This window comes from Protomyctophum bolini (genome assembly GCF_963924005.1).
Source record: "Protomyctophum bolini genome assembly, chromosome: 6".
Classification (NCBI taxonomy): Eukaryota; Metazoa; Chordata; class Actinopteri; order Myctophiformes; family Myctophidae; genus Protomyctophum; species Protomyctophum bolini.
Genome location: NC_137867.1, coordinates 37,470,447 through 37,497,973, shown reverse-complemented (window position 1 = coordinate 37,497,973; position 27,527 = coordinate 37,470,447). Strand labels below are relative to the sequence as shown.

Below are 27,527 nucleotides of genomic sequence, written 5' to 3'. Positions count from 1 at the left end.
TAAAGAATGAGCCTGTTTATTAGCCCTCATGTTAATCATATCATCATCATCCTGCTGTTCCTGGCCGCCCGAAACGAACGGATCCTTTACTCAACTATCTGTCAATAGAATCTAATAGAAAAATTTTCAAGGTTACAGTTAAGGACATTTTTATCCATTAGAAAACCAACAGAAATGATCATGAAACCAAACACTCGCACACAAACACACGCGTGCACACACACAGACATACACACACACCCGACCTTCTCCCCCCACCTCGTACAGATATATTGGATGGGGGGGTAGCCGTGGTGTGCGTGAGTGAGCGTGTGCGTGTGTGTGGTTCGGGGAGGGGGGGAGGGCAGTGGCTGAGGCCCACAAAGAAAACTATGGGTAGGAAAAAGAAAAAAAGCAAGAAAAACAAGACAGGGGTGGACGGTAAGCAAGCACACATGCTCAGTGGAACACCACCACCTCATACTACTAGTGATCTATGGAAACCAGCAGCACTAGGGGGTTCTGGTAGGATAGAAAACCAGCATTACTAGAGGTCTCGGTAGGATTAAAAACAAAAAAACAGGTATAAGATCGCAGGATAGAAGACCCAGCAGTACTATAGGGGGTCTTACTTTGAGGACCATGGACCTAACACAACATTCCTGACATCCCCGAGCGACACATGGTTGGTTCCACTGAACATGTATGTGATCGTCCAATCCCGCTTGGTTCTCTTCCTGGCTGCTGTGAAGACCAGCGCCGGATTAAAGACTTTGGGATGTTTGTAATGCATTGTTTACACACTGCAGTCCAACAAACCTTTGACCCAGGGGCAAAACCTCCACACGCACACCATAGTCTGAGGGGATAGCGAGAGATAGTCAAGAGAAAGAGAGAGACAGCCAGCCTAGCATAGTCTTGAGAACACAACATATAACTGAGTTTCAGTTTGTAAATCGGTGACATAACAAGGTGAATTTAACATCATAATCATCGTTTAAACAAGAGAGGAAAAACAAATAATAATAATAGAGTCCGTTTTTTAAACCTGGAGAGAATGAAACACTTTACATAAATGATATTTCTCTTATTGACAAAAAAAAGAAAAAAAGAAACTGAATATTCAATATTGGATAAACAGATTTTAAATAGAATCCCTGTACAGGAGAACTCATCATCATTATTATAATCATAATCATAATCATTATCACACAGAGGCGAGAGAGGGAGGTCCACTGGTCACAGTCTCTCATCTTAAAGGCACATTTCACTTTGGTTTTCACAGAAAGCCCACACAAAGATTGTCCTCTCTGGGGACCTGTAAAATCGGCAAAATACAGCTCAAGTGGGAAGTAAGTTACATGGCCATTTATGATTTTCTTCCATTTTTTTTTTCGTTGTAAAAATAACAGTCTAAATATCATCTTTCAAAACAGTTCATCTAAAACAAAGTTCATGTAGTTTATCACATCCAAGTAGTCCTAATGAAAAGCAACAACAAAAAAACAACAATAAGAACAACAACAATAAACAACAACAACAACCCTAAACTAGTCCAGATTAGACCACACTAGACCAGGCCAGATTATTAGACTAGGCTAGTCCGAGATTCTAAACTAGTCTAGAGCGAATCCATAAAGATATTGCTGTGTGATCCAGGTCTCTTGCAAGAGGACAGACAGGTGACTCCAAAATGAAATGTGACTTTAAACGGCTCATCAGGACTTCTCATCATAAAAACTAAAGTCATCACTACAATACAGGAATAGAAACTACCATCACAACCAAAAAAAAAAGAAAAGGAAAAACAACGCTCTCATTCATTTCACCTCCATGATGACGCCACACACCTCGCAGCTGCTTTTAGTACAAAACAAAACCAACGAGAGAAAAAGAAAAACAAAATTTTGTCCACGACAGTAAAACATTAACCAGCCAATCAGATGCCATTAAAACGTCTCTACTGTAGGTAAAAAAAAAGTGAGGAAAAAAAAACCATAACTTTAAGTCAACAGAGTGACGCATGCTTTAAAACATTCTCTCAGTCCAGACTGCTATGCCTCTCAGCTAGACAAAATACAGATCAGATCTTCAACTACATTTGTTCAGAGTCACACGGATACATATTTATTTAACTTCAAGTTTGATAAAAAACAAAAACAAAAAAAACTAAACAAAAAAAAACCAAAAAGAAATACCAGTTATATATTTCTTGAGACCGGAGAGGCTATTCCAAAAAATCTGCCCGACAAAATATGAGCCTTTTATGGTTAAAAAAACAAGAGAGAAAAGTCCTTGATTTGTGTTAATATTTAGTTTCTACAAAAGGAAAGAGGAAGCAGGGAGCGCGTTGCTTAGAAACGCCAATTTCTTGTTTTCATTGACGACCGTCACCAAGCCATCGCCGGGAGGCGGAGCATCTAGTGATCCTATAGGGAGACAGACAGGAAGTTTTAATCAGGAAGTGAAGTCAGTTTGGAGCTGAAGATGAGCAGATTCAATGTGTGTCGGTGTGTACCAGTGTTCATTTAAAACTATGACCAAAAATGTTGGCCGAGAAAAAAGCAATGGTTACAAGACTGCATCTAGTGGCCCAAACAGGCAGGAGTACATTTCCAACATTTCAAGGGTTCATTGCTAAAAGGACAGGTACAGCGGTTGAATGGCGATGGAAACAGCGATGCTACAGTGTTTTGGTACCACAATGATCACGGTCACAGGTCCAGTGTCCACAACTTTTTGGCTTTGGTACGATGAGATAATTGTGTTATAACTTACTAGTTGGCTAAAGACTGTCCAGAAAACGAGTAACTTTGTAGGTCAGATTAATATTAATGGCATATCAGGAATATCGCAGCTACTAAATGATGTTGTGAGGCACAATGTGTGTGTGTATGTACCTGTATCTGAGGCTGGCTAGGCCAGAGATACGGTCCCTGTTGTCTGTAATACTCTGCCAACGCTGCACTGTAGTCTGAACTCTGAGAGGATTGACCTACACACACACACACACACACACACACACACACACACACACACACACACTTAGTAAACAGACAAATAGTACATATGGATATATTTTTGACAGAGAGACAGTATTATTGTTTGACATAAGATGCAGACAGACAGAAAACCAGTAAGCATTCAGTGACCCTGAACCTAAACTACAAACGTAAGCATGATGTTGTAGGTCTAACAGAATGTGACAGGGGGCGCTGGATCAAGAAAACATTTTAAAATAGTGAAAGTAGCCAATATACAAGCTCGCAATGCATCACAACTGGTTAACATGGTATTGTAAAATATTAACGATATTTTGTGATATGTGTGATAGGGAAGCTCCGCACACTCAGATCTGCTCACAATCAAAGTATTTATTTTGCAAGCTTTCGGTCTACGGCATGAAGAACGTGTTTAACTGATTAAGATGGTAGTGTAACACTTAACTCATTGACAGTCGTGACATGTTTGACTGATTAACATAGTGTGTGTGTGTGTGTGTGTGTGTGTAACATATTTGACTAATTAACGTCAATGAGACACCGATAGTCAGATACATGCAGTCAGAAGATGGACCTATAGACTGTAAAATACATGGACAGACAGACAGATGGAGATAGATACAAAGACAGTGATAGAGATACAGACTCTGTTTCTTATAGTATTCCTCCCAGGCTTTGCTGTAGTCACTCATCATGTTCTGAGGTTGACTCTGTTGACCTGCAACACAAGACACAGTATTACAGTAAGTACTTTCATACAGAGTACATGTTGTTGACACAGTATTACATTAAGTAACGTTCTTACAGAGTACACGTAGTCTCCGTTTAGACAGTCGGACGTCGTCAGGCAGAAACCTCTCATCTCGATATTCTAACTTTTTGTGTCTTCCCTGAAATCAACACCCTGCTTGACCATACTACTACACCGTGACACATAAGTATCAGAATCAGTATCAGAAGAGACGCGTTCTGAGCTTGTTGAGCTTGTTACTTTAAGTAACAGATCTGTTATTAAAGTAAACATACTTTAGCTATTTTTTACTTTGAATCCTGAAAAGATATTTTCATATTATGAGTACTAACTGCTTTCTATTAACTGTATTTTTGCCTGTTGGTTATTTACTAGTACTTAATATGTATTTCTTATTCGTTTTTATTCATATGGGATTCCGTGTATTTCCATGAAATTACTACCTTATTATTTTCTTTTAATAGTAAAAGTAGACACAGGTCAAGAGGCCTGATTATACTCGCTGCAGCCACGTAGCTGTAAGACACTACCATACATAGAGTAGTTCCACTGATACTTTAACTTAAGCCACACTTTCATCTCTCCCGACAGCAAGAGTAATTCCCTTCCAAGAATTTAAGCACACTGGGGTTGTCTTTATAGGCTTTTAACGACTAGTTATACAGATGCGGGAAGCAACGGATATCCCACACGACCTCTCAACAAACAGAGCGGTCAGGAATCAGGATTCTGTTCTGCACATGCAGTCAAGTCACCATGCACAAAGTATGCCCAATTGCACATGGTGATACAATCCGAGAGGCATGGAGGATGTCTTTGCGGACTTGAGTAAAAAGGTAAAGTAAACCCTGTGGCCCATGACAGACCAGAAGCCTATAGTTCACAGATTATTGAAAGGTAATAACGGTTAACAGGCTATGAAAGGTTAAAGTTAATACATGAATGCAGGCTCACACACACACACACACACACACACACACACACACACACACACACACACACACACACACACACACACACGTATCTCTGTAGTAGTGGAGCTGTGTTTGTGTGTGTCTTTGTGTGAATTATGGGAGTGGACTTGCCTAGTTTCTTATAGTACTGCTGCCATGCTTTAGAGATGTCCATTTGGCCTGTGTGACACACACATACACACAAACAAACAAACGCACACACATACATAGCCTTAGCATGCAGGACATTAACTCCAGGTGTGTCTAACTGCCTGTGTGTGTGTGTGTGTGTGTGTGTGTGTGTCTGTGTGTCCGTATGCTCGCGAGCATCTCACCAGGGTCCTGTTGAGCAGAATTTTGCCAGTTGGGTTGGTAGGTCGTCCCCCATCCACCAGCCATGAAGGTCTGACCACTGCCACAGCTACAGGATTGTAGGATGGCAATTTTATGAATGTCATTTCAATACATTTTTGACCATAAAAACATGAAAATGGCAGATCTACAAGCTGCGACACATTGTGTTTTTAATTCCAATAGTCTGCTGCAAGTTAATGTTGTGCTTGCCAGAACCTCATACTCACACACCCCACCACACCCCGACGGTAGCCTGTTGTTTTTTCCCCAAGAAGACTTCCCCAGGCTGTGTGCCTGTCCTCGGGCGTCGCATCGCATGTGCCAAGCAAAACTATTTAACCCGTCCTCCCGAGTTTTAAAATAACAATCGATTTAATAGTTACTTAGGTCAGTTGAGTAAATGTAATTGTGGAAGAAAAACCACAGTTTGACGAGTCAGACAATTTAAGACGTGACAAAGTAGTGCAGACACCCTCGCTCCTCTCCTCCAACCTCTACACAGTGCAATCTTAAATGGTATTAAAATAATTCAAATACGGCGATATTTTCAATTATTTCCAGCTGTAGGAATCTACTCCGTGATACGACGGTGAATAAATCTGTCTCTGTGACTTGTATTTTAAGCACATGCTGTTTGAAGCCAACATGCGGGCTATAGCCAATATGTAAAGATTCATAGGCTAGTATTGATTGATTGATGAATTTATTAACAGTATGCAGAATGGGTATATTTAAAACTGAAAGCACTCAATACAGTATGGCCAAAGCATTCTTTCATCTCAGACATATTGCCATATATAGAGTATAATGTGTATATAGTTTCATAAAAACTTTTCATCTGGGAGCATTTTGCCTTAATCAGTGTATTTTCTCTATCTACAGAAGAAAGCCAAACAAATAATGTACTGCATGTATACGTATATACAATAGGGTTACCCAATTTTAAAGAAAAATTGTTCTTTATTTAGAAATCTCAGTGGTGCTTTTTTTCTTTTCCCCGGGACTGTATACATTCACTTTGGGACGGTTCCGGGACGTTGGTGAAAAAAGTTATTCTGGAGCCCTGGCACACGCACACGCACACGCACACGCACACGCACACGCATGCACGCACACACACACCACATTGCCAAATGGCATTATTGTGCTTATTATTCAAAGGTTGTTTAAAACCTAAACTTAAAATAAAGAATAAATAAAGCAATAGAGCACCAAAGTCTGACGTCAATATCGGTAGAGGGCGCAAATCCACAGGTTTGTGTACTTTTTATTTGTATTATAATCCCCATAGAGGGATTTTAGATCGCCTCATATAAGAACTGTGTTTGAAAAATAAACATGTCACCCAGGCCAGGGTCTTCACTCTTAAGAATCAACTGACTAAAGCCCATCGCACACCGTCTGCGACCGCCTGGAAAATAGAACTGTGTTCTATTTAAGATGAGCCCATGTTATTCTCCATAGAGAAATTGAACCAGGGGAATCGAAGGGATGAGCGAGTTACGTCAGGACTTCGGTGCTCTATTGCAATGAAAGCAGCAACACACACTGTTCAGTACCAACCCGACCCATACGTTTAGTGTGAAACACACAAAGACCAGTGCAGAACATACACACAGTATTGGAACAAAAACTATATGCTGTGGGGGTGACTTACTTCTGGTGCGTAGCAGGAGCCTGGGTGAAAGGACTGAAGCCAAAACCTCCATTACTCATAATGCCAGATCCCTGAGAGAAGACAAGAGACATGGAGAGAGTTGGGCAAGATTAACACTATAGGTTAGCATCTGTATAGTAAGTAAATATCGTAGTATAGTATAGTAACACGCGTGTGTGCGTTACTTCAATAATTTGATGACCGGCAAGAGCGAGACTCAATAGTCTCCTACAGACAGATGACAAGGCCATCATATTATTGGTTTAGGAATGAGACAAAAACTAAAACAAAAATCTCCATGAATTCAAGTCTTCATGGGGTTTGTAACTGACACTCATTTAACACTAAAATTTATATTTGGATCAGATTACATATACCTATATTGTCCGTAGTGCTGCACACTAATCGAAAAAAGATTGTGATCTATATTCAGACGCCTTCATTTTGTGAAGAATCATGTAGCACTAGTTGGCTGTCCAACATTTTAGTTACTCTTATGTTTTTGCTACAAGAGAGGTTTAAGTCAAGCTTTGATGTTGTCTGTTTAAAGCCACAGTAGTTGGCTCCAGGTGCCACATTTTGAATGTAGTAATGTTCAGCAACTACAGACTAAAGACCATAAATATTTTCATGGAAAAATGAGAATAGTGTGAAAATCGAGATTCACATTTGAGCAAGAATCGTGGAGCACTTATTGTTTTACCCCAATCTTGTCGTCTATGAGCTGTCTGGCCAGGTCTATCTGCTGGGGAGTTCCTCGGATGGTGAAGACACGGGTGTTCGGGTCGGTGGACGGAGGAGGAGTCCTCTGTAACTCCACATGACCTCCACTCTGCTGGTTGATGCTTTTAATGGTCTCACCTCCTGACAGACAGACAGGTAAGTATGGATATACAGTCAGACGCAGGTAGGCAGAGGGACAGACAAACGGATAGAGAGAGACAGTCTCTGTGTAGAACAAGACATTTTTAACACTTCTAAGTCTAATTCCTCCTCACCCCAATATACGGAGATCATGAAGCCATTATTAACTGAATTAAGCTGCTGTTAAAATGTGTGATGATGACCACCGTTTTCACATAAATTATATTGCATGGCATATTTTTTCACATTGAAGATATTTGCCACATCTCTCAAAAACTATTGGTCTAAAATATATAAAGGTGTAGCTTGTAGAAATATTATTTCTGAAACCGATTATAGTTATATACATAGCATATACAAACACTTGTCTGGCTCAGAACAACAAGAGGAATATCTACCTCCTCTCTCTCCTCTCCAAATCTGAACAATGAGCTGAATGAACATAAGACCAGACTCTGTGTGTGTGTGTGTGTGTGTGTGTGTGTGTACCTTTTCCAATGACCAGTCCACATTTATCAGCAGGTATGGTGTAGCTGACCTCCTGTAGGGTCCAGTCACTACGGCTTCTGACCCTTCCACCAGCACCAGCACCACCTGAACCACTACGCAGAGCAGATCCAAACCCATCACGCTCCTAGACACGCGCGCACGCACACACACGAAGAGAATATAACAAAGAGGTAAAAATCAACTCAATACGGTGTAAAATAATTTACTGTTGAGGTTTCATATTATAATAGTCAATATAACAAAGTATAATGTATCATTGTGGTTTCTTACTATAAAACAATAAATATAACAAACTATAATGTGCCGTTTCTTATATAAGGTGAAGTACAATAAATACAGTGTAAAACAATGTACTGTTGTGGTTTCATATTATAAAAGTAAACCTAACAAACTCCAGTGTATCATTGTGCATTCGTCCTATAAAACAATACATTTAACCAACTATCATGTGCCGTTTCTTAAAATAATATAGCATAAATAGAACAACCTGTGCGGTCTGGATGAGGTCGTTGATGAGGTGAACAGCATGCTGACAGCGATCTGGTTGGCCCATCACCATGGCAACACGCTCAGGGCTGATACCGTCATCTAGAGGAGGAGAGACACATCACTGAGAACAGCTCCAAAGTAGTGCCTTGCTCACGGGTTCATCGACCGCAGTTGATGAGATCCTGAGGCTTTGAACTTGCAACCTTTAGGGTCACAACCACACACATCTCATCTTTCACCACATGAACACCAAGAACACCTGTTCTAGGGCAAACATTCAGTGAAAATAGCAGTATTTCGTGTAGAGGAGAAAAAGATCCTCTAGTCAGGTAGGCCCACTACTAGTTGACACGAGATATTGGATTCAACTCGTATGGAAATAACACCTTCTTTAACGTGCTCAACGGTACACATTTAACTTGCACAGGGGACCCAGGATAAAATGCGGGTCAGGACAAGAAAGTTACAGATTCGGCATTTAAGTTGGCATGGGAAAATGAGTTAGGGACTCAAATTTCAGAAACTACATAAGATATTCCCATATATTTCTTCACACCGTGACAAATGCAATGGAATAGATGCAAATCTTCTTCATAGCTTCGCCCTCAGATACAGATATGTTGGATTAAGATATTCTGATATTTTGAATATTCATATTGACCCTGATGTGTTGAGAGCACAGAAACAACTTCTCTCATATGGTCTGATTAAATCTTTTTTGGATGCACTGGAAATAGGAGAAGGCCCCTACATTTAAACATTGGCTAAATGAAATGACTAGTACACTTTACCTTGAGAGAATAAGTACTTTGTAAAAAACAGACAATTTGATAAGGTTTGGCTGCCCATTGTCCGTTACTTGAGTAGAAGCACCTAATGGTGCTATCATCGTCATTTATACTTTATTCTATGCAGTGTCACTGAGCAGTATGGATGGGAGGGATTGAGGGTTTTCTATTCGCTTTTCATTAAAAAAAAAAAAAGTATACTGTACCAATTGTATAATAATTTATAACCTCTGTTCTTTTTTTTTGAAGATTTGTTTTAGTCTTTTCTGCCTTTATTGATAGATACAAGTGGAGATTGACAGGAGGGAGAGAGACGGGGGGGGGGAGACATGAGACATGCAGAAAATGTCGTCATGAACGGGACTCAAACACGCAACGCGCTGTCAGGCCAGAGCCTATATGTGTGGTATGCACCTGGACCACAAGGCCAGCGGGTACCTATAACCTGTTCTTAAAAAAAACATACTTGACAGAATAAAGTTACGGATTGATGTATACAGACCTGGTTTGAACTGGATTCTGACTCCGGCATCATTCTGAATCTTTTTGATCATGTCCCCATTCCGACCAATCACGATGCCCACAGCAAACCTGGGCACTGCCACCTGGGGGGGATGTAGAAAGACAGACGGCTAAGTTTCAACAAGTCTCCTCAGACACAAAACTGTCTTTCTGTCTGTCTCTGTGTGTACTGTACATAGTGTATGTACAGGGGTGCACATAACCTTTGTTCGTACTCAGGAGCCTGTGGAGATGTTTGCTTGGTGCGCACTGCGGGCGGACGTCTCTCCTCTACCATGCTACTTCAGCCAGCATGAGACAGATAAAATGAACTACTCGCCTAATGGAGGTTCCAATGTTAACGTACTTCCAAAGTGTACATTGCTGCATGGTTTTCACATCGTAAATATATGAACTTTGGCAAAAAGTTGTTTAATCCAAGTGGCTTCTTGTTTACTTTCTTGGTTAGACTAGCGCTTCGAACGGAATCATAACAAAAAAGATAAGCCACTTGTAATGACTAGTCAACAGTAGTTACATTTTAAGTCTACTTACCGAATGTAGATAGACATTTGTAGTACATGACACCAGAGCTAGTAAATGTTACTGGTGGCAGTACGCAAGAGAGCCCCATTTCGTTTGATCTGCCGCACAACATTTATTTTGACCGCACTTGCGCACCAGTTATGTGCACCCCTGTGTATGTGTATTGTAATGTAAAGTGTGTTTTTAGCGCAAGTCTTACACTTACATCCAGGGTACTTCCTCCCAGCCTGGCAGTGAAGTCGTTTCGTCCGGTTCTGAAATCTCCTTGATCCTTCTCCCTGATCACCTCCAAAACCAGCTCTCTGGCTGCCTGTATGTGTGTGTGAGGAAGAGGAGAGCTTTAGTTGGGAGTCTCTCCATGGACAAAGTATTAAAAACCAAACGAAGGAAAGCGGTACAGTGGTAACTTAATCTTTTCATGTTCTTCATAATAGCACAAACACAAACAAGCTATAGTACTCTAAACTGTCAGGATTTAGATGGGTTAACTTATTAATTTAGACTTTACATTTAGGCTGAAATATTCACCCACACATTTATTATTTGAACCAAAGATATTAGCAATAGCAGAGTGTTCTTTCAAAGACAAAACAAGTATTAGCATAACATATTATATACTGTATAGTACATTTAAATGTCAGGTATTGTGTGTTTATAAAGGAAGAAAAGCTAAAAGGGGTGATAATATACTAGTAATAACTGTAATACCGACAGTTTGTTTATTTCATTTCATTGTGTTTATGTTGTTGAGAACCAGCGTGAATGTTGGTTACCGTCATGGTCACATGGTGCGTCATGTGTCCATTGATGGCTTCATCATGTGACCAGTAAGGTTATAAATACAATACTCTGACAATGTTTATTATACGTATACAAACACCAGTTGGGTAGATTATTTCTCTGTTTTAACAATGCTTCTTGGCAATAACCTTTATATACTGTAGCCTGATAATTTTTCTTTTAAATGGTGACCCATTTGTTGGCCTCTGTTAAGAGTGGCGCCCGCTGGCCCAGTGGTCCAGGCACATACCACATAATAGGCTCTGGCCCTGACAGCACGTTGCGTGTTCGAGTCTAGCTATACAAAGTTTTCCCGGGGACTCCCTGGAACCCACTCAAGGACCCCTGGGGGTCCCTGGACCCCACTTTGAGATCCACAGCGCCAGGATGCTTATTTCACAGCACAATGAGCTGCATGGCATTGGCAGAGACGCGTCAGTTTTCATGGGCGCATGCACTGTGCTGCTCTGCTCATCCCACAAATGCGTGTTCATTACAAATGGGGCACCATTGAAAAAGGTAAAAATCACACTCGTGTGAAGTGAGGGGTGCCCAGTGCCCACTGTATTTATAATCAGCCACATGACAATGTCTTACGCTGTCATTTAGTGCCCTACACAAATGACAAACACTTTACGTTATAAGTGCTCTAAACAAACATTTTAATATCCTCAAAGTCCATAGACTTAGCTGGCAAATGATTTACGTCACAATTGCTCTAAACCAGTGGTTCTCAACCAGTGGTCTGGGGACCACCAGTGGTCCATGAGGGGGTTCCAGGTGGTCCCCAGCTAAATGATGGGGAGTTGGTAACAAAATGGACCCTTATAGATCTTTAACTCTTGAGAGTTCATAATAATTTGGTTTCATTTTACACTCAAAGATTGTTAAACATCCGCATTACTTAAGTTCATTTACAAGAAGTCTACACAATTAGAGAATTGTTATGTTTGATCAACATTAGCCTGTTATCTCTCCTATGGTACCAACATCAATACAGCATGGAAATGAGTATATTCGGTAGTTTTGGGTCTGCAAGGCTAAATGACATGAACAAGTTTGAGAACCATGCACAGATATAGCAATACAACTTTTTCAGAAAACTCTCGACTACCTTCCTTCCATCCATCTATCCATCCATCCAACCCTTTTTTCTTGGGGTAAGAGTGTAACTTTAACCGCAATCACGGGAGCAGCGCCGTTCGAGTCTGACCATTGTTTCCGCATGTCGGACTGTTGGTGTGTCTAATCTTGGTGCACATCCCATCAAACAGTGGCCCGTGGCTCAAATGCAGAACAAATAATGGGCCTCGACATGAAAATGGTTGAAAACCACTGCTCTAAACAAACCCATAGACTTGGCTGCCATATGACGTAATCTTCAAAAGCCATGCATTGGAGCGCCCCTCAAACAACAGGAGGCTTTCCAACGGAATAAAAGTCATTGCCAAGAAGGATCACCGTTACAACAAAAAAATAAAACAAATTTTACGTTTATTGTGTGTGTGTGTGTGTGTGTGTGTGTACCTGGACTTTGTAGGGATCTCCAGAGATGCGAAGAGGTTTATCAGCTCCTGTTGGCATCGGACCGTCCTGAATCATCATCATCTTCACACCTGCTCTCTCCTATCACACAAACACACACACACACCATGTAAATAAGAGCTGGTTTTCTATCCTACCATTATGAAATGTTAGAATGGAGGGGGGTGGGATGCAAGAACAAACGCCGTGCTCGTATTGAAATAAATGTAAACATCCTTATTTGATTTCATATTGCTGGATAATATTAATATATTGCACATGCATATGTTTTCATGTTGAGTAGCTAGTGTTATTCCTCCATCGTCACTTGTAAAAATAGCACTAGTCAAAGAGCTTCACATACAGAAAACCGACTTTGTTGGCACTGTTTGTCCCGTGTCCCACACACAGTACAATATCCCGCAAATCAAGTGAGTATTCTATGCTGGCTGTATCTGGCAGGACGTTCATGTGTGTACCAAGACCTCTGGTACTGCTGGTTTTATATCCTACCAGGACCTCTAGTACTGCTGGTTTTATCTCCTACCAGGACCTCTAGTACTGCTGGTTTTATATCCTACCAGGATCGAAAACGGGATTAAATTAGTTACCTGAAGCTGTTTGATGGTGTCTCCGCCCCTTCCAATGACCAGTCCAACCTTACTGGCTGGAATCAACATTTCCTGAACTGAAGCTCCACCGTCTCCATCTCCATGGAAACCTGGACCATTCCGACAACGATCCACAATCTGAGCCAGCATCCTCTTAGCCTGCCTGCTCACACACAAACACATGTACCATCCCATTAGTGGGAATTTTATGTTCTGCTGGCGACACTGATCAATGGGTGTTACAATGACTAACATGGCTCATATGCTTATTGCTTAGTATAATAAAGACTATGATGGTTTAGTATATGAGAACATATAGGTTTATAATGACCAAGATGGTTTATATACTTCATAGAAAAGAACAATGACTTGAGTAGATGTGGAGAGAAACCATTACAAGTGAGAAAAACGGAGCGGGGAGCGCCTGTTTCCGCCACCGACCAGTGCGGCAAGGGTCAAGGGCGGGGCCGGGCAAGTGCACGGGCAGCCCCGGCTGGGGGGAAAAGCGACAGCGAATCAGGCCGACCAGTCCCACCAATCGCCGCGGCACCAGAAAGACGTGCACTCCGTTCCGTTTTTCCTCACTTGTACTGGTTTCTCACATGTACTGTAAGAAACGCTGTCGGTCGGAAGAACGTGTCGCCTGTCTGTCTGATGTCTGAGGCCTCATACACACGTAGCACAAATGTTTGGTCACAAATGTTTGGTCAAACCATGTGACTCCCATTGGAAAAGCAGAGGCGGCCATCAAACACAGACAGAACATAGAACACGCGTTCTGTGTGTATCAGGCCCGTTTTCGACACCTCCCCTTTTGGGATTAGACCGCGTCTCTATGCTCCCAGCAGCAAAACCACACCGGGAACATTTCCGGGGGGTGCACAAGGAAGCCTGCTTCTTTCTACCACCACCGCACACGTTTAAACTGCACACGGGTGACACACTGTTTCTTTCTACCACCACCGCACACGTTTAAACTGCACACGGGTGACACACTGTTTCGAGACCACAACATGGAATTAGCCGGTCCATTTGGCTCTACACTCCCACAGCTACATTACTGTGACAGCACAATGACCGCCATCCCATGCCATCGGTAAAATAAAATGATAAATACATACAGAGATGCAATGACAGTTAATGACAGATATCTATCCATCCATCTATGACATATATATAATAATATTTATATATTAACAATTCAACCCCAATCAATGTGTTCTATTATATCGCATTACCCACACTGTACATAATTTCCTGTTCATAGATTATAACAGGTAAGGCCCTAGTACTACTAACTAGATAATACATATCAGACTGCATAGATGGACTACAGCTGAGGTGGATTATGGGAGTAGAGCCAGAACAGATGCACTGTGGGTAAAGAGGACTCACTCGATTCCCTCTGGAGTTCCAGTCAGTGAGCATGGCCTCTCCATCAGACCTCCACTGTCTACACACAGAGACAGACACATTTCAGTAAAAGAAGATGAGAAATAATAACCAACTATATGATATAATTAAGCGGACGGACTTACCAGCAGCAATCTGGATCTTGCAGCCCGACTCCAACTGAATCCTTGTGATCTGTTCACCTCCTCTGCCTATTACTGGAGGAGGAGAAGAGGGGTGGGGAGAGGAGAGGAGACGAGAGGAGGCAGGAAGAGAAGAACACACGAAGAGAGGAAGGGTGGGAAGAGGAGATGAGGAAAGAGAAGATGGAGGGGAGAAGAGAAGACAGGAAGAGATGAGAATAAAAGACCACAGTAGTAAATTAAAGGGATAGTAGTCGATTACTAACCCCCTTTTTTGTCGCATTTCTATGCCAATAATTTGATGACCAGCAGTGGTTCCCTATGGAGACAGAAATAGTCTCCTGTGTCTCTCTTACCGGAAGTGCAGCCTCTTGGCTTAGGAATGTGACAAAAACACAAAAGCTCCATGAATTCAAGACTCCATGAGGTGTGTAATTGATAGATAATTATTAACAAGAGCTTGTGATCAATTAGAACACAGGTTATTTTTTTTCCATATCCTGAAAGGTTTTGGACATGTTGCGTTCACACGGGCAGACACAAAGATGCAGTCTACCATTCATTGTCAATTTTGGAGCATCATTGCATCTTTGCATCGTCATGTCGATGAATTTACGTCTGCCCGTGTAAACACACCAATTCACTTTGACGGCTCATCGGTAGGAGATGGCCAACGACGGCTGGCACTTCAAATAAATAGTACCATTATTATTTCAAACCTTTGTCTCGATTACGATTAATGAAATGAAAGTGAAAATGGACGATCTACAAGCTCACAATGTGTCGCGTAGCCATGAGCTTAGCTTGTAATCTTACATTTTTACTATTTTCGTATGCCACTATTGTACAACAAAGTACAATACAGTGTTAGTAAAAAAGTGGTTAATCAGACTAATTAAAAAAAAATATATATATATATATTGTGATGTATAAGGCATTAAAATGTATATAAAAAAACCTGCTTCTAGATTGGTATGTTATTGGTTCTACATATCGGTGGCTACATAATTTCAGTTAATTTCCCAGCCTTATGTTCACAGGCGGCAGTTGTAGTTCAAGCTGCCTAATACTGGTTTTACCAGTTGGTAATGGCCTACAATGATTACTCAGCTGAAATGTATGTGGGAACATAATGGCACTTTAGCATCAAAGACTCCCATCCATTCTAAATTTGGCCGGTCGCAATTATTACATAATCGTCTGATCGCAATTATTTGAGATAATCGCAATCATGTTTGCCTAATCGTCAATCAGATCTAAAAGCTGTAAGCTTGTAAATCAACTATTTCCGCTATTTTGTACATTGTTTGGACAAAAAATATATAAAAAAAATGAAATGCGTTTCAAGTTCAAGTTTTAGATTTAAGTTCAAGTTTTAGATTTAAGTTATTTGTCATATCTGCCCTATTCAATTTGTGATTCCGAAGCCTAAAAAGCAAATAGAAATACAAATTGTAACGTTCCAATGTTCAATGAAAAAAGTAACGATGAAATAATTAATCGCAATTATTTGTGACAATCAATCGTCAACTTAAATTTATAATCGTTACGGCCCTATTCTGACTTACACCTCATCTGCACAGGCAAGGAGCGAGTGTTCCAAGGCATTATCATGGCCATTGAGTTGCGACATAGCCTGAACCAATCAACCAATCAAATAACCAATAAATAGTAGCATGTAGATCTCAACTAATCAAAGTGTTTGGGGCCTCGAAACCTCGCTTAAATAGACTCTGCGGGCGAATATAGGAGGGGTGAACGACGTCTCTGCACGGTGCGTTGTCTGGTCAACTCCCAGACACTATGGCGCTGTGACATAGTGAGGTCAAAGGTCATTACATAATACTTACTGAAACCCACCATCCTGTCAGGGACTTTGTAGTCTTCCGTCATTACCCTGAGAGAGACACACACAAACACAAAATAGTGTGTAACTGTAGTCAATAACTGATTATCATTATAAAAGCCCCAATCACAATCAGAGGTGTGTGTGTTATGTACACAGTAGGAGAGGAGATCAATATACAATTACCCTTTTTTTGGTCCTAAACCATGCACATTATTATCCATCCGAAAGAAGAACATCTCTAACCTACTGTGTGTGTGTGTGTGTGTGTGTGTGTGTGTGTGTGTGTGTGTGTTAGGAGGACTCGGGATTTATCTGGTTGAAATCACAAATATTTGATGATTCGTCTTAATATAGAAAATATATGTTTATGACCTAACATTTGTGTTTCAGTTCCGATTTAGAGCACATTACATAGTGTAGTACCATAGAGCCATATTATGAATATGTTTTGAACATTTAAAAGCTATTCTGGCATGATGGCAGAATGCTTATTTTATTTTGCAATGATCCTTCAGACTGAAGAATGAGTGTGTTCTGAGTGCTTACCTCTGGTGACCCATGGCTGCAAGCTGGTTAGCTACTATGAGAAACAGAAAACAGATATCAATGCATCTTCTCCAGTTCATAAAAGACCAACCCAATTAGAAGAAGACAGACAACTGCTATGGAGGCAGAGTGAATTTAGGATGTTCATGGCAGACCAAAAACGTTTTTTTTTAAATATTCTAACTGATCTTAATTAATATTTTGACCGCAGTCCATTTTGTTTCAGACCGCACACATACCTCTGATAGACGTTTACCAGTCTATTGGCTGATTTATGAGGATAAAACATTTTAAAAATGTATGAAAGATTTAGAAAATATTTGGGACACCAGGGTGAAAGTGGTCAAAGCTCCACCCCGTCTGCCATCTAGTGTGTTCTGAATGATAAACCGGGTCAGGTGCTATGCTAAATATTTCCCAACCACAACTCCTTATCTTATCTTTCACCTGTACAGCTACCTTCATGCTGGCACACAGACACACTTAAATCAAACACACCAGAGCAGCATTTACTTTACACATCCACAAAAAATCGATCAATGTTTTAAGTTACTACGGATATTAATTTTAAGAAGTGGAATATTTCAGAAGTAGGTCAAAATGCACAGAATGTGTGTGGCAAATCAAAATAATATTTGGGTTACATGATCAGGACATCCCTACTTAAAGGAGAATTCGGGACCAAACGTTTTCTTAACTTAATCTGATTACTATATCCAAGAAAGAACGAGTGGTAGGTGAAGAATAAATCACTCTCTCCCTCCCTAGCCCACTGCAGCTCGGACTGTGGGTCTTATGCTAAATCGCTTATTTTGATCGCTCGGGGAAAAAATAATTGTATACACGACTTTCATCATGACTACATACGCCCCAGTATTTTGTTCCAAATGGGCTGCCGTAAAAAGGCGAACTACCGTTTTTAAGACCCACCACGCATGCTCTGAACTGTGGCGTGCAGCGCTCAGGATGGAGTTATGTAATTTTTCAACTCTACCACTCGTTCTTGGATATAATGACAACATCAGATTAGGTATGAAAATGCTTACTCTGGAATTCTTCTTTAATTTGACTTCATGCACATGTCCAAACAAATGCTAAATTTTCAACTGGGAAAAGCCACAAGTTGTACACAGTGGTAAGTTGAAAATATGTCAGCCACTGCATAAGTTATGATCTAACACACACACACACACACACACACACACACACCTTACCTGTGACTTCTGTCATTCCAAAAACCCAAGTTTAAAAAAAGAACACACACAGACAAAACACACTGTTGACATAGTCTGTTGGCTTTCAGTTATAATATAGCCATGTACATTTTCAGTTTCACCCTAAATGCATTTACTTAACTCATACACAACCATTCAGGACAACTAGAAAACCAGGATTGCAGATGATCAATGTGTCCTGACTCCCGACTCACCTGCGTCGTCTCCAGGGCGTTTTTGTCCAGAGTAGTAGAGTGAGGCTTCCACGCCCGCTGATGAGCTGTTGAGATGGGACATCTGTTCATTGCCCATCTTAACAGCCATCTGACACACAGGGAGGGAAAGACCATGTCCAAGTTAATGACCATCAACATTTACAATGCGTTTTGTTATTTGTGACGCAGCCCGGGCCTGTCACAATGATTACATAAAAGGCATTGAACATTAGCATATGCAGACAGTGAGGACGCCCGTTTTTCACTTTACCAAAATTGAGATTCCGAGGGGGGCACATAGTGCTAGTAAGTGCAGTAAAGTGTCATGCTACACATACAGTTGACATTATGCAGAGAGGAATTTATACCAAAAAAAATGATTATCGAGCAATGGAAATAAGCGAATTAGCACTAAAACCCAGCACCCCATTCAGGGCTTATGGTGGGGTAGGGGAAATGGCCAATAATGGGTTTTTGCACAAAATGACACCTGGACCACTTTGGTGCGGACCCAACAACTGCAACGAAAGGTAAGAAAGCCTTCTAGCATGGAATTCTCCTTTAAATCTCTCTTAAAGTCTCTCTTGTAGCAAAAACATGAGTAACTAAAATGAATTGTACAGCCAACTAGGGCTGCACGATTCTTGCTCAAATTTAGAGATTGAGATCTCTACCTGTGTCTGAATCTAGAACTCAATCTTATTTTGATTAATTGTGCAGCACTGATGCATCGTGCCCCTCAGTATGAGCCAAGTATTGTGCTACTGTATGCTAATTTGACCACAAAAAAAGAAAATGACAGAAAATGACTACTCCAGTACATCCAAAACACCCACGACAGACACAGCGACTCAGATGTTGAAGCTCAACTCAGACCTTTCAAATATTGATACAGGGCTCCAGCTATATTTGTAATATAGTGGATGCATAGGTGGCACACCCATTCCCATGGCCCAGACCATCCATTGATTGTGTGCACAATGTTCGTGTATTGGCTTCTCTCACAGGCAACGATGTGGAAGAAAACAAACATCCAATTATTAAGTATTTTTTGTGGACAAAATAATAAATCCAATCGCATTGATTGACCAAATAACTGACGAGTTTTAAGACTTGACATCAATCAGTTAAGATTGACTGTGGCATTACTATGTATCTGCACTTAATTCTAAGTGCCGTTTGCCGAAAGCCTTTTTCTGTATCGCATGAAAAAAAGGAAATGTCCAGTATGTGTATGCTACATGTGTCTGTAGTTCTGACCGTCTGGAAAAATCAATTGATCGGTTGACACCATTTTAGTTAGCCAGCTGGCCTGCGGCTGCATGACTGACGGGCTTCATGCTGTTGAATAGACAGGTGTTCATGTTCGGGAGACAGGAACGCGCATCACATGTACGTTCAACATGGAGGCGCATTCAAGAATCAAGTGGTTATGTGAGGTTTAAGAATCAAGAGAATCAAGGTTTTACTGTAAATGCAATGTTGTGAGCTGTCAAGAAGAAAAACTAAGATAAGGTAAGAATATGATAATAATCCTTCAACAGTATACATAGCTCTAGCTGTAAAAAATATATCTATATTCTATAGCAGACAAACACTTATATACAATAGCAGCCATGGTAACAGTAACATCAACAAGACTACAGTAAGCCTACTATTATGACGTTGACTTGTAAGATGATGTTGAGCTGTCTTAAGAGTAGACCAATGGTTGTCATTTTTGTGGGGTCCAGCATCAGCATCAAAATCAGTTCAACTACTTTAACCCTATACATTGTACAGTACAAGCTTGTAGATATGCTAATTTCACAACAGATCTTGCCAAAATGGGACATGTATCGTACCGAATCCGATTCCCAGGTACCGAGTACCGTATGGATTCAAAGGTGAAAGGTACTCATCACTATGTAGACTAGCCTTAAACTCGTGTTACAGACCCTGATAAGAGGTTGGCTAGCTGCTAGCTCACCCTGGTAGCCTTAACCGGCTTACATAGCAACACAACTCTTCTTACAAATTCAAATAATCATCAAACACACACACACACACACACACACACACACACACACACACACACACTGAGGGCAGCTGTGAAACCTTGAGCGGTGACAACAAAGAGTTGAGGAGAAAAGAAAAGAGCAGTGCTGCTGCTTCTGTCACCTCTCTATCCATCTCTCTTCATCTTCATGTGTGTGTGAGATGTTTTCATGCAGCAGAACAATGCAGATCTACAAGCGATACATCCCTATTAGACACCCTGGCCATCACTCAAAGCAACCGAGACTTCACCCTCAAGGCTCCCAATCTGTGGAAATGAGCTCAGTAGCCGGGGAGCCAGTCAGTCACCCAAAATTTGAGAGGACCTGTGATGTCATGACATACTTTTTTAGTTGTGTTTTTTCTATTCATTTGGTCATTAACGTCAACAGAATGAGAGGTCTGCTCTGCCGGAAATATTGCGAGATTTCTTTTGTATGATTGCAAGATTCTGAATCCATTCCAAGCATTAGTTTTGCACGAAAAGTGGATATGGCTGAATTTAGGCCAAGGAGTGTTTTTCGTGCAAAACGAATGCTTGGAATGGATTCAGAATCATAAAAACCCCCTAGTTTGACATGTCACATGCTACCTTTTGGACGACCGAGTCAAATTTGGCACATACCAGTTAATGGCCAAATATAGGCGAGGTAGAAAATGAAGGCTGTCAATGCCTATTGGGTCAGTTTTGGCACATGCCAAGGTAGGAATGGAAGCACTTTGGCACCATCAAGTGGTTTGGAGAATACCGGTATATTACATTCATTTGAAAAAGCAAGAAGTGGAGATGACAGCACATGGTTCTAGGCTGCCAGTGTGACTTGTCTGCCCAAATATGAGATTAGTTGTGCTAAAATAAAAATACACACCAGCTAACTTGATGACTCAACTGATTTCAGATATATTGAAGTAGATTACATTTGACCTCACACTTGTCTTTTTTCATGGCATCACGATAATAGAGATAGTAGTAACTGTAATAGTGTAATAAGTGTAATTTTGTAATAGTGTAATAAGTGTAATAGTAATAAGTGCAATAGTGTAAAAGTGTAATTGTGTAATAAGTGTACTAGGTGTACTACTTGCAATAGTGTAATAGATGTAATGGTGTAATAAGTGTACTAGTATATATAATAAAGTAATACATGTAATAAGTATAAATAACTGGTATAAATAACAGGACTACAGACTCACACCTCATTTTCTTTTCCTAACACACGTGTTGCCTTCTTGCCAGGTGCTTGAAAAGCGCCTGGACTACATTTGCTACTACCTCTAGTAGCAACTGTAGTAAACACTTTTCCATGATTGCTCCCTCGTCTCTAGGCTGCCTCCAAGCCAATGGGAGACGTACCCAGGGCCATAAAACCAAAAGTCTGAACGGCATAAAACTGTGAGGTAGAGGCTGCGGCACACCATTTGATTACTGTAAATGTTCATAAACGAGAGCTTTCTGCACCTGCCAGTTATGACTGAGTCATTCTTGTTTAGATAAAGGTTAGGCATGTTGGTTACTTTTTATTTCTTTTACATAGTAAGCTTGTCCACAGACGCCAAGCCATGTTGTTTCCTTTACACAGATGCTAGGTTAGATGTTTAGCTACTAGTCTGTTTACTTGACTACTGTTGACTAGGGTTGGTGGCCGTTACTCATCTGATAATGATTACCCTATTGTCCTGAATATAAGACCATGTTTTTTGTCAATGGGAATATCCTAAAAAATGTGTCGCATTATCATCGGGGACTAGACTATTTGACATTGAATGTTCTTTCTTCCACAAATGAGTCTTGAAAAATGGGGGTCTTATAATCAGTTGTATTATATTTGGCACAATACAGGTACCAAATTTGTAATTGTAAATTGGAGGCACACGTTCAATTACGTACCGACTGTAGATAAGCTCTGTGGAAAGTGCAATGCTGGGTAATACAAGGGGCCTACAAAAGGGCCACAGCCCAGGTTAAATCATTCCTGGTTACCAATTACCATCTCCAATTACTAACTCAAGTCTCAAGGATACCATTAGAGTCTACCACAACTTACAGGTGTCTAAGGCTGTCATGATAACATTTCAATTGATGATTGTCATGCAAATAACAATGAAATTGTGTTTTTAATATTGAACAGTATATGGATGAAGTTACTGTATAATTTGCTCACCCTCCCATGTAAAGCTAAAGCTAGCCAATTATAAACCCCATTCACACTCTGAGTCTGTTTATTAGCTTGTATGAGGTTGTTTTGTGCATGGTCTAACAATAAAGACAACAATTACTAGTCAAAATAAATCATTAAAATTGGCAGGTTGGTCGGTGGACCACGTTGTCACGCTCATGTCACTATGAGTCAGTTAGTCATAAGGAGTTGCCAATGCAGCTATGCCCAAAAATGGAGTGTTGTCTAACCCAGAGGTTCGAGACACTGGTCCACGAGAAGGCAGCCGGGAATTCCAAGTTTATGGATTGTAGTTGTACAAATATGCGCAGGCATAACCTTGCGTTACCGGGACCTCTAGTCGAATTTCGAACACCAAACAAACCTACTCGGTCGGGTCCAGACAGGCTAGAGCCCATCGATAACCACGGGTGCTGAAGAGGGGGTAAAGGCTCCGTAGAGTTGACCTCTCGTCTGCTAGTGGTGCAGAAGCACTTCTAAATAAGCCAGTCGCACATTTGAACTAGATACCATATTCTCAATCTAACTATAAATGTGCCATGTGTACAGTTGTAATGCACGTAACTTGTGCATTAACCGTTTACCCCACCGGCACTGCACCACAGGGGTTCCACACCCCTGAGGTGCAGTGCCCGGTATCAAGTCGGTCGGACCCACGGTTGTCCAGGTCCACCACAAAAGGCTCTGGTCAGGCTCTGCCAGTGGGCCTAATGAGGCCAAGTCACCTCACCTGTGCAATTTCCAGCCTCTGCCTCAGCCAATTGATTGCCAACACCACACCTTACTGGTGATTACTTAACCAGTCCACTTTTCAGTTAGTTTGCCCTCTTCAGACACAGGCAGATACAGAAATCTCCATGTGGGACACAGACAGACAGTTAAAACGGGTGCAATGACAAGTTGACAACAGGTATTATTAGGTTCCCAAGTTACATCGTTCTCAAGTAGGCCGATGGGCACGTACTAATTGATCAACTCCAAATAAAAGCCAGCGCAAATTGGTTGAGCCCCATTACATCAGCTATTTTCAAAAATCTTGTAAGCAAACCCAAATAAGCTATTACACTTCAGAAACGAGCCAAAAGCAACCTGCGACTATGAATATTTATAGGGCGACTTTACAGGAAAACAAACCAAAGTTTCTTATAATAAGCAGACATGGCAACACGGACGGGCTCTTGCAACCCAGCTACTGCCACATCCTGGTGTGGAGAGGCGTGAATCTCGTTTGCGTCCGAGCATAGGCATGGCTGAGGCATGGTAACACCCCGCCTGCCTGCGATTGGCCTACAGACACTGCCCGTCTTGACTGTTTTCCGAGACGTGAGGTTACTCCATGGTGAGATTGAGAAATAAATACAAGAGAATGACAGCTACAGAATGCAGCCTTGCAACTAACTTGTATGTTTGATTTTTGTAGAAGAGGCAAACTAATATTGTTTATGCCATTTGCTTTGATTGAATAATTGATTGAACATACGTCTATAAGTTGTACTATGATTTGATTTGGGTGTGTTCTAAATAACACTTCAATCAATTATTACATCAATGCAAACGGCATAAACAATATTAGTTTGCCTCTTCTACAAAAATAAAAGCTACAAGTTTTAGTTCTCTTGTATCATACCATTACTGTACCACTTGTATTATTTCCCACCACACCACGGAGTAACCCTCGCATCAGACTCCACTGTATCCAGCATAGCTATATCCACCTCGAAGTAGAGTCAAGACGGGCAGTGTCGGTAGGCCAATCACAGGCAGGCGGGGTGTTACCATGCCTATGCTCGGACGTAAACTACATTCACGCTGTGGAGAGATGTGTCATCCGCGCATGCGCACAACAATGTGCCATCGGCCGACAGTTTGTGCTGAACTAACTGCCAAATTATGCCATGTCTGTTGTAGTCCATTTGGTGGAGTGACCTTTACAAATATTGCGGGTATGGTGGAGTGACCTTTACAAATATTGCGGGTATTCCGGATAATCTTTTTTAACGTTGAGGGTGAAATACTCATTATATACATTATACTTAGTTGCGTGCACGGCGACATTGTGCCTGTACACGCTTCAGTTTCCATGAAGCTTAGATGCGAGTGCAACATTCATGCGCAGCCAACTACAAGACCTACGCTGTACTGTAGAGTGCAATAATAACGTCGGCATTCTGTCATTTGGGTTTTCTGGTTTTGTATGGGTACGGTCCTCAATCCTCATATTTATTATAATAGCGGCTCCGTTCGGTTCCATTTCCGACAGCTCTCTGTGCTTTTCAAGCTCAGCGCTAGAATTATAATAATAGCAGCGGGTCCATTCGGTTCTGGGTAATTTTTTTGCGGGTCTATTTGGATACGGGTTGATCAAATTGGACCCGTTTTACCTCTACTTGAGTGTAAAATGAAACCAAATAGAGCTATCAGCGTCCATTTGGTTCATTCAGAAACGGGAACCCCTTGGTGTTTTAAGCATTATTTTATACTTTAGCTATTGAAAAATAGCAGATTTACTAGCTCATAGCTTGTAGATCTGCTATTTTTGAAAAATCGTGAAAATGTGGAGCATTTGTAGAATCGTCCTCAGGTCTAAATGGGTTAAAGATCTAATAAGGGTCCATTTGGTTCGCAACTCTCCATCATAAAGCTGGGGGGACACCTGGAACCACAAAGACCACTGGTTGAAAAACCTGCTATATATATATATTTTTTTTTTTCCTGAGCTCAGCTGGGTTCCAGACATACAGACACAGGCATTCATTCACTCATATATCGCTGTGTGCAGAGCATGCACTCAAACATTATGGTTTTACAGTTATTAAGACTCGATAGTCTATATAACATATTTGGTTAATTGCCCAGCCCTAACTTATACAATGGTAATTTGCAACACTTTGAATATAAGCTATACTGCCAAACTTTAGAGTAAACACTAAATACACAATGGTATTGGAAGCGTTATTAATGACTTAGCTACAGTTATTTTAAATAGCCTTTGAATTAAAACAGAAATGCAATGGTTTGTCATGTCCCTGGTGCACGCACACACACACACATTTGGCAGTATCAATATTAACTCAAAATACCCTCGCTAGCTCTAGGGTCGACCCAAGTGGAAAGTTACCAAAAGTGCCGGTCGGGGTTTGGGTCGGATTCCAATCCCACCTGCCTAACAACTAACAGTAAAAACTGATACTGGTTGAAAACGTGAGAGAGAGAGAGAGAGAGAGAGAGAGAGAGAGAGAGAGAGAGAGAGAGTGTGTGTGTGTGTGTGTGTGTGTGTGTGTGTGTGTGTGTGCGTGTGCAGAAGCTGCTTTAGTTGCAGCGCCACAGATCCTATAATCACTGTCTCACTTCCACTTAATGACATCACACATGATCAACCCGGGCCGGTACTGTCTCAGTCACTAAACCTACTCAACATAGGTTCACTGATGAAGTGCCACGTCCTCCTCTCACTACTGCACCACTAATGCAACAAACTAAATCAATTGATAAGTATCCACTGATATCAACTGATAAGTAGTAAGTACTACTTTCTGGGCCTTCAGGAATCAGAGCCAGATTGCGGTTAAGCAAGCCATTTCTGTAAAATACTCCAACATATGGTTCACCATTTCAAGACAACTGCGTTCGTATTAAAGTATTTCTGGTCAATCGTCTCTCTCCGTGCTCCCAGGCCAAACTTCGCGTCATATGAAGTATTAAACTGTTAAATGTATGTATAGGCAGACACAGACACACCCCCACGGAACATATATGGGGCTGTGGACTGGCGTTGCATAACGGCAGCCTAGTTTTTGTGTTACAGTAAACACCGTGGCTGGCTATAGAGGGGGAGGGGGAGTCCAACCACAACTATTACACAGCCCCGATCACTTACTTTCATTTACGTCCACACAAAAACAAAAAACCACAACAACGACGGCTTCGATCCAACAGTGATTGTGTGTGGATTTAAGCCCTCTTTAGGCCGTGGGGGTCGAGTCCCTTTAACTTTGACCAGCTAAGTTAGCAGCCAACAGGTTGTGTGTGTGTGTCTCTCTCTCTGAGTTTGAGTGCGTGTGTGAGTGACACGTGTGTCCAAACTTCTGCCCTGCTCTCTCGACATTGTTTCAAACTCCAAACTCAACACTGTGAACTCTGACAACAACCCTGTCTGCAAACACAGCAACAAGTGGCCTCGTCCACAACTCCTAAACCGCTTTGCCGAGCTAGTTAGCATAGCTAGTAGTATGCGTGTGTGTTTGTGTGTGTATGTGTGACAGAGTGAGAGAGAGCGAGTGAGAGAGTATGTGGTTCGTTCATAGCACACAAGCTTTGCAAGAAACTACCAAGCAGCAAGAGTACATTTGGGTCGAGTTCGAATAAAAGTGTTTGTTCCGCGTCTGAGCGGTCCGCTCTTTCGGCCGTGTCGTCGTGGGGTTTCGAGCCCCGGGTTTTTAGGAAGATGTTATTTTTTTGTTTTTTTACCTGCCGGGCCCTCTGTAAAGCATCGGCCAGGCCGTCTGACTTCAGCCCCGGCTGGCCCAGCGCGGCCTGTCCCTGCACCAGCTCCGCCATCATACTGACACACTGACTACTCACTCCACTGAACTCAACAGACTCACTGCTAGCTCCGCTGCTAATGCTGCCTGCTAGTGCTAGTGTG

At 41.4% G+C, this 27,527-nt stretch overlaps 1 protein-coding gene across 5 annotated transcripts; it reads right to left on the bottom strand.

The window, feature by feature from the left end:
- Positions 1–27,527, bottom strand: LOC308316727 (far upstream element-binding protein 3-like). Of its 5 annotated transcripts, none has more exons than XM_080765456.1 (19): positions 27,350–27,527; positions 18,669–18,777; positions 17,240–17,273; positions 16,695–16,741; positions 14,848–14,919; positions 14,705–14,762; positions 13,310–13,472; positions 12,702–12,800; positions 10,594–10,704; positions 9,850–9,952; positions 8,558–8,658; positions 8,050–8,194; positions 7,400–7,560; positions 6,697–6,767; positions 5,021–5,106; positions 4,818–4,865; positions 3,628–3,699; positions 2,880–2,974; positions 1–2,408 (listed from the first exon to the last, which is right to left on the bottom strand). In XM_080765456.1, the coding sequence occupies exons 1-19, from the start codon at positions 27,440–27,442 to the stop codon at positions 2,400–2,402; spliced, it is 1,677 nt and encodes a 558-aa protein (XP_080621582.1). In that variant the 5' UTR covers positions 27,443–27,527; the 3' UTR covers positions 1–2,399. The 5 variants fall into 5 exon arrangements, with proteins under 5 accessions (XP_080621582.1, XP_080621584.1, XP_080621583.1 ...); XM_080765458.1 differs by having other exon boundaries at positions 10,600–10,704; XM_080765457.1 differs by having other exon boundaries at positions 17,240–17,270.

Excerpts from the sequence above, each read along its gene's own strand:
- LOC308316727 (XM_080765456.1), bottom strand. The coding sequence starts at position 27,442 with ATGATGGCGGAGCTGGTGCAGGGACAGGCCGCGCTGGGCCAGCCGGGG. Across the intron at positions 8,659-9,849 it reads CAGAATCCAGTTCAAACCAG|ATGACGGTATCAGCCCTGAG; the intron begins GTCTGTATACAT and ends CTCCTCCTCTAG. Across the intron at positions 2,975-3,627 it reads GGAATACTATAAGAAACAGA|GTCAATCCTCTCAGAGTTCA; the intron begins GTCTGTATCTCT and ends GTGTGTGTGTAG.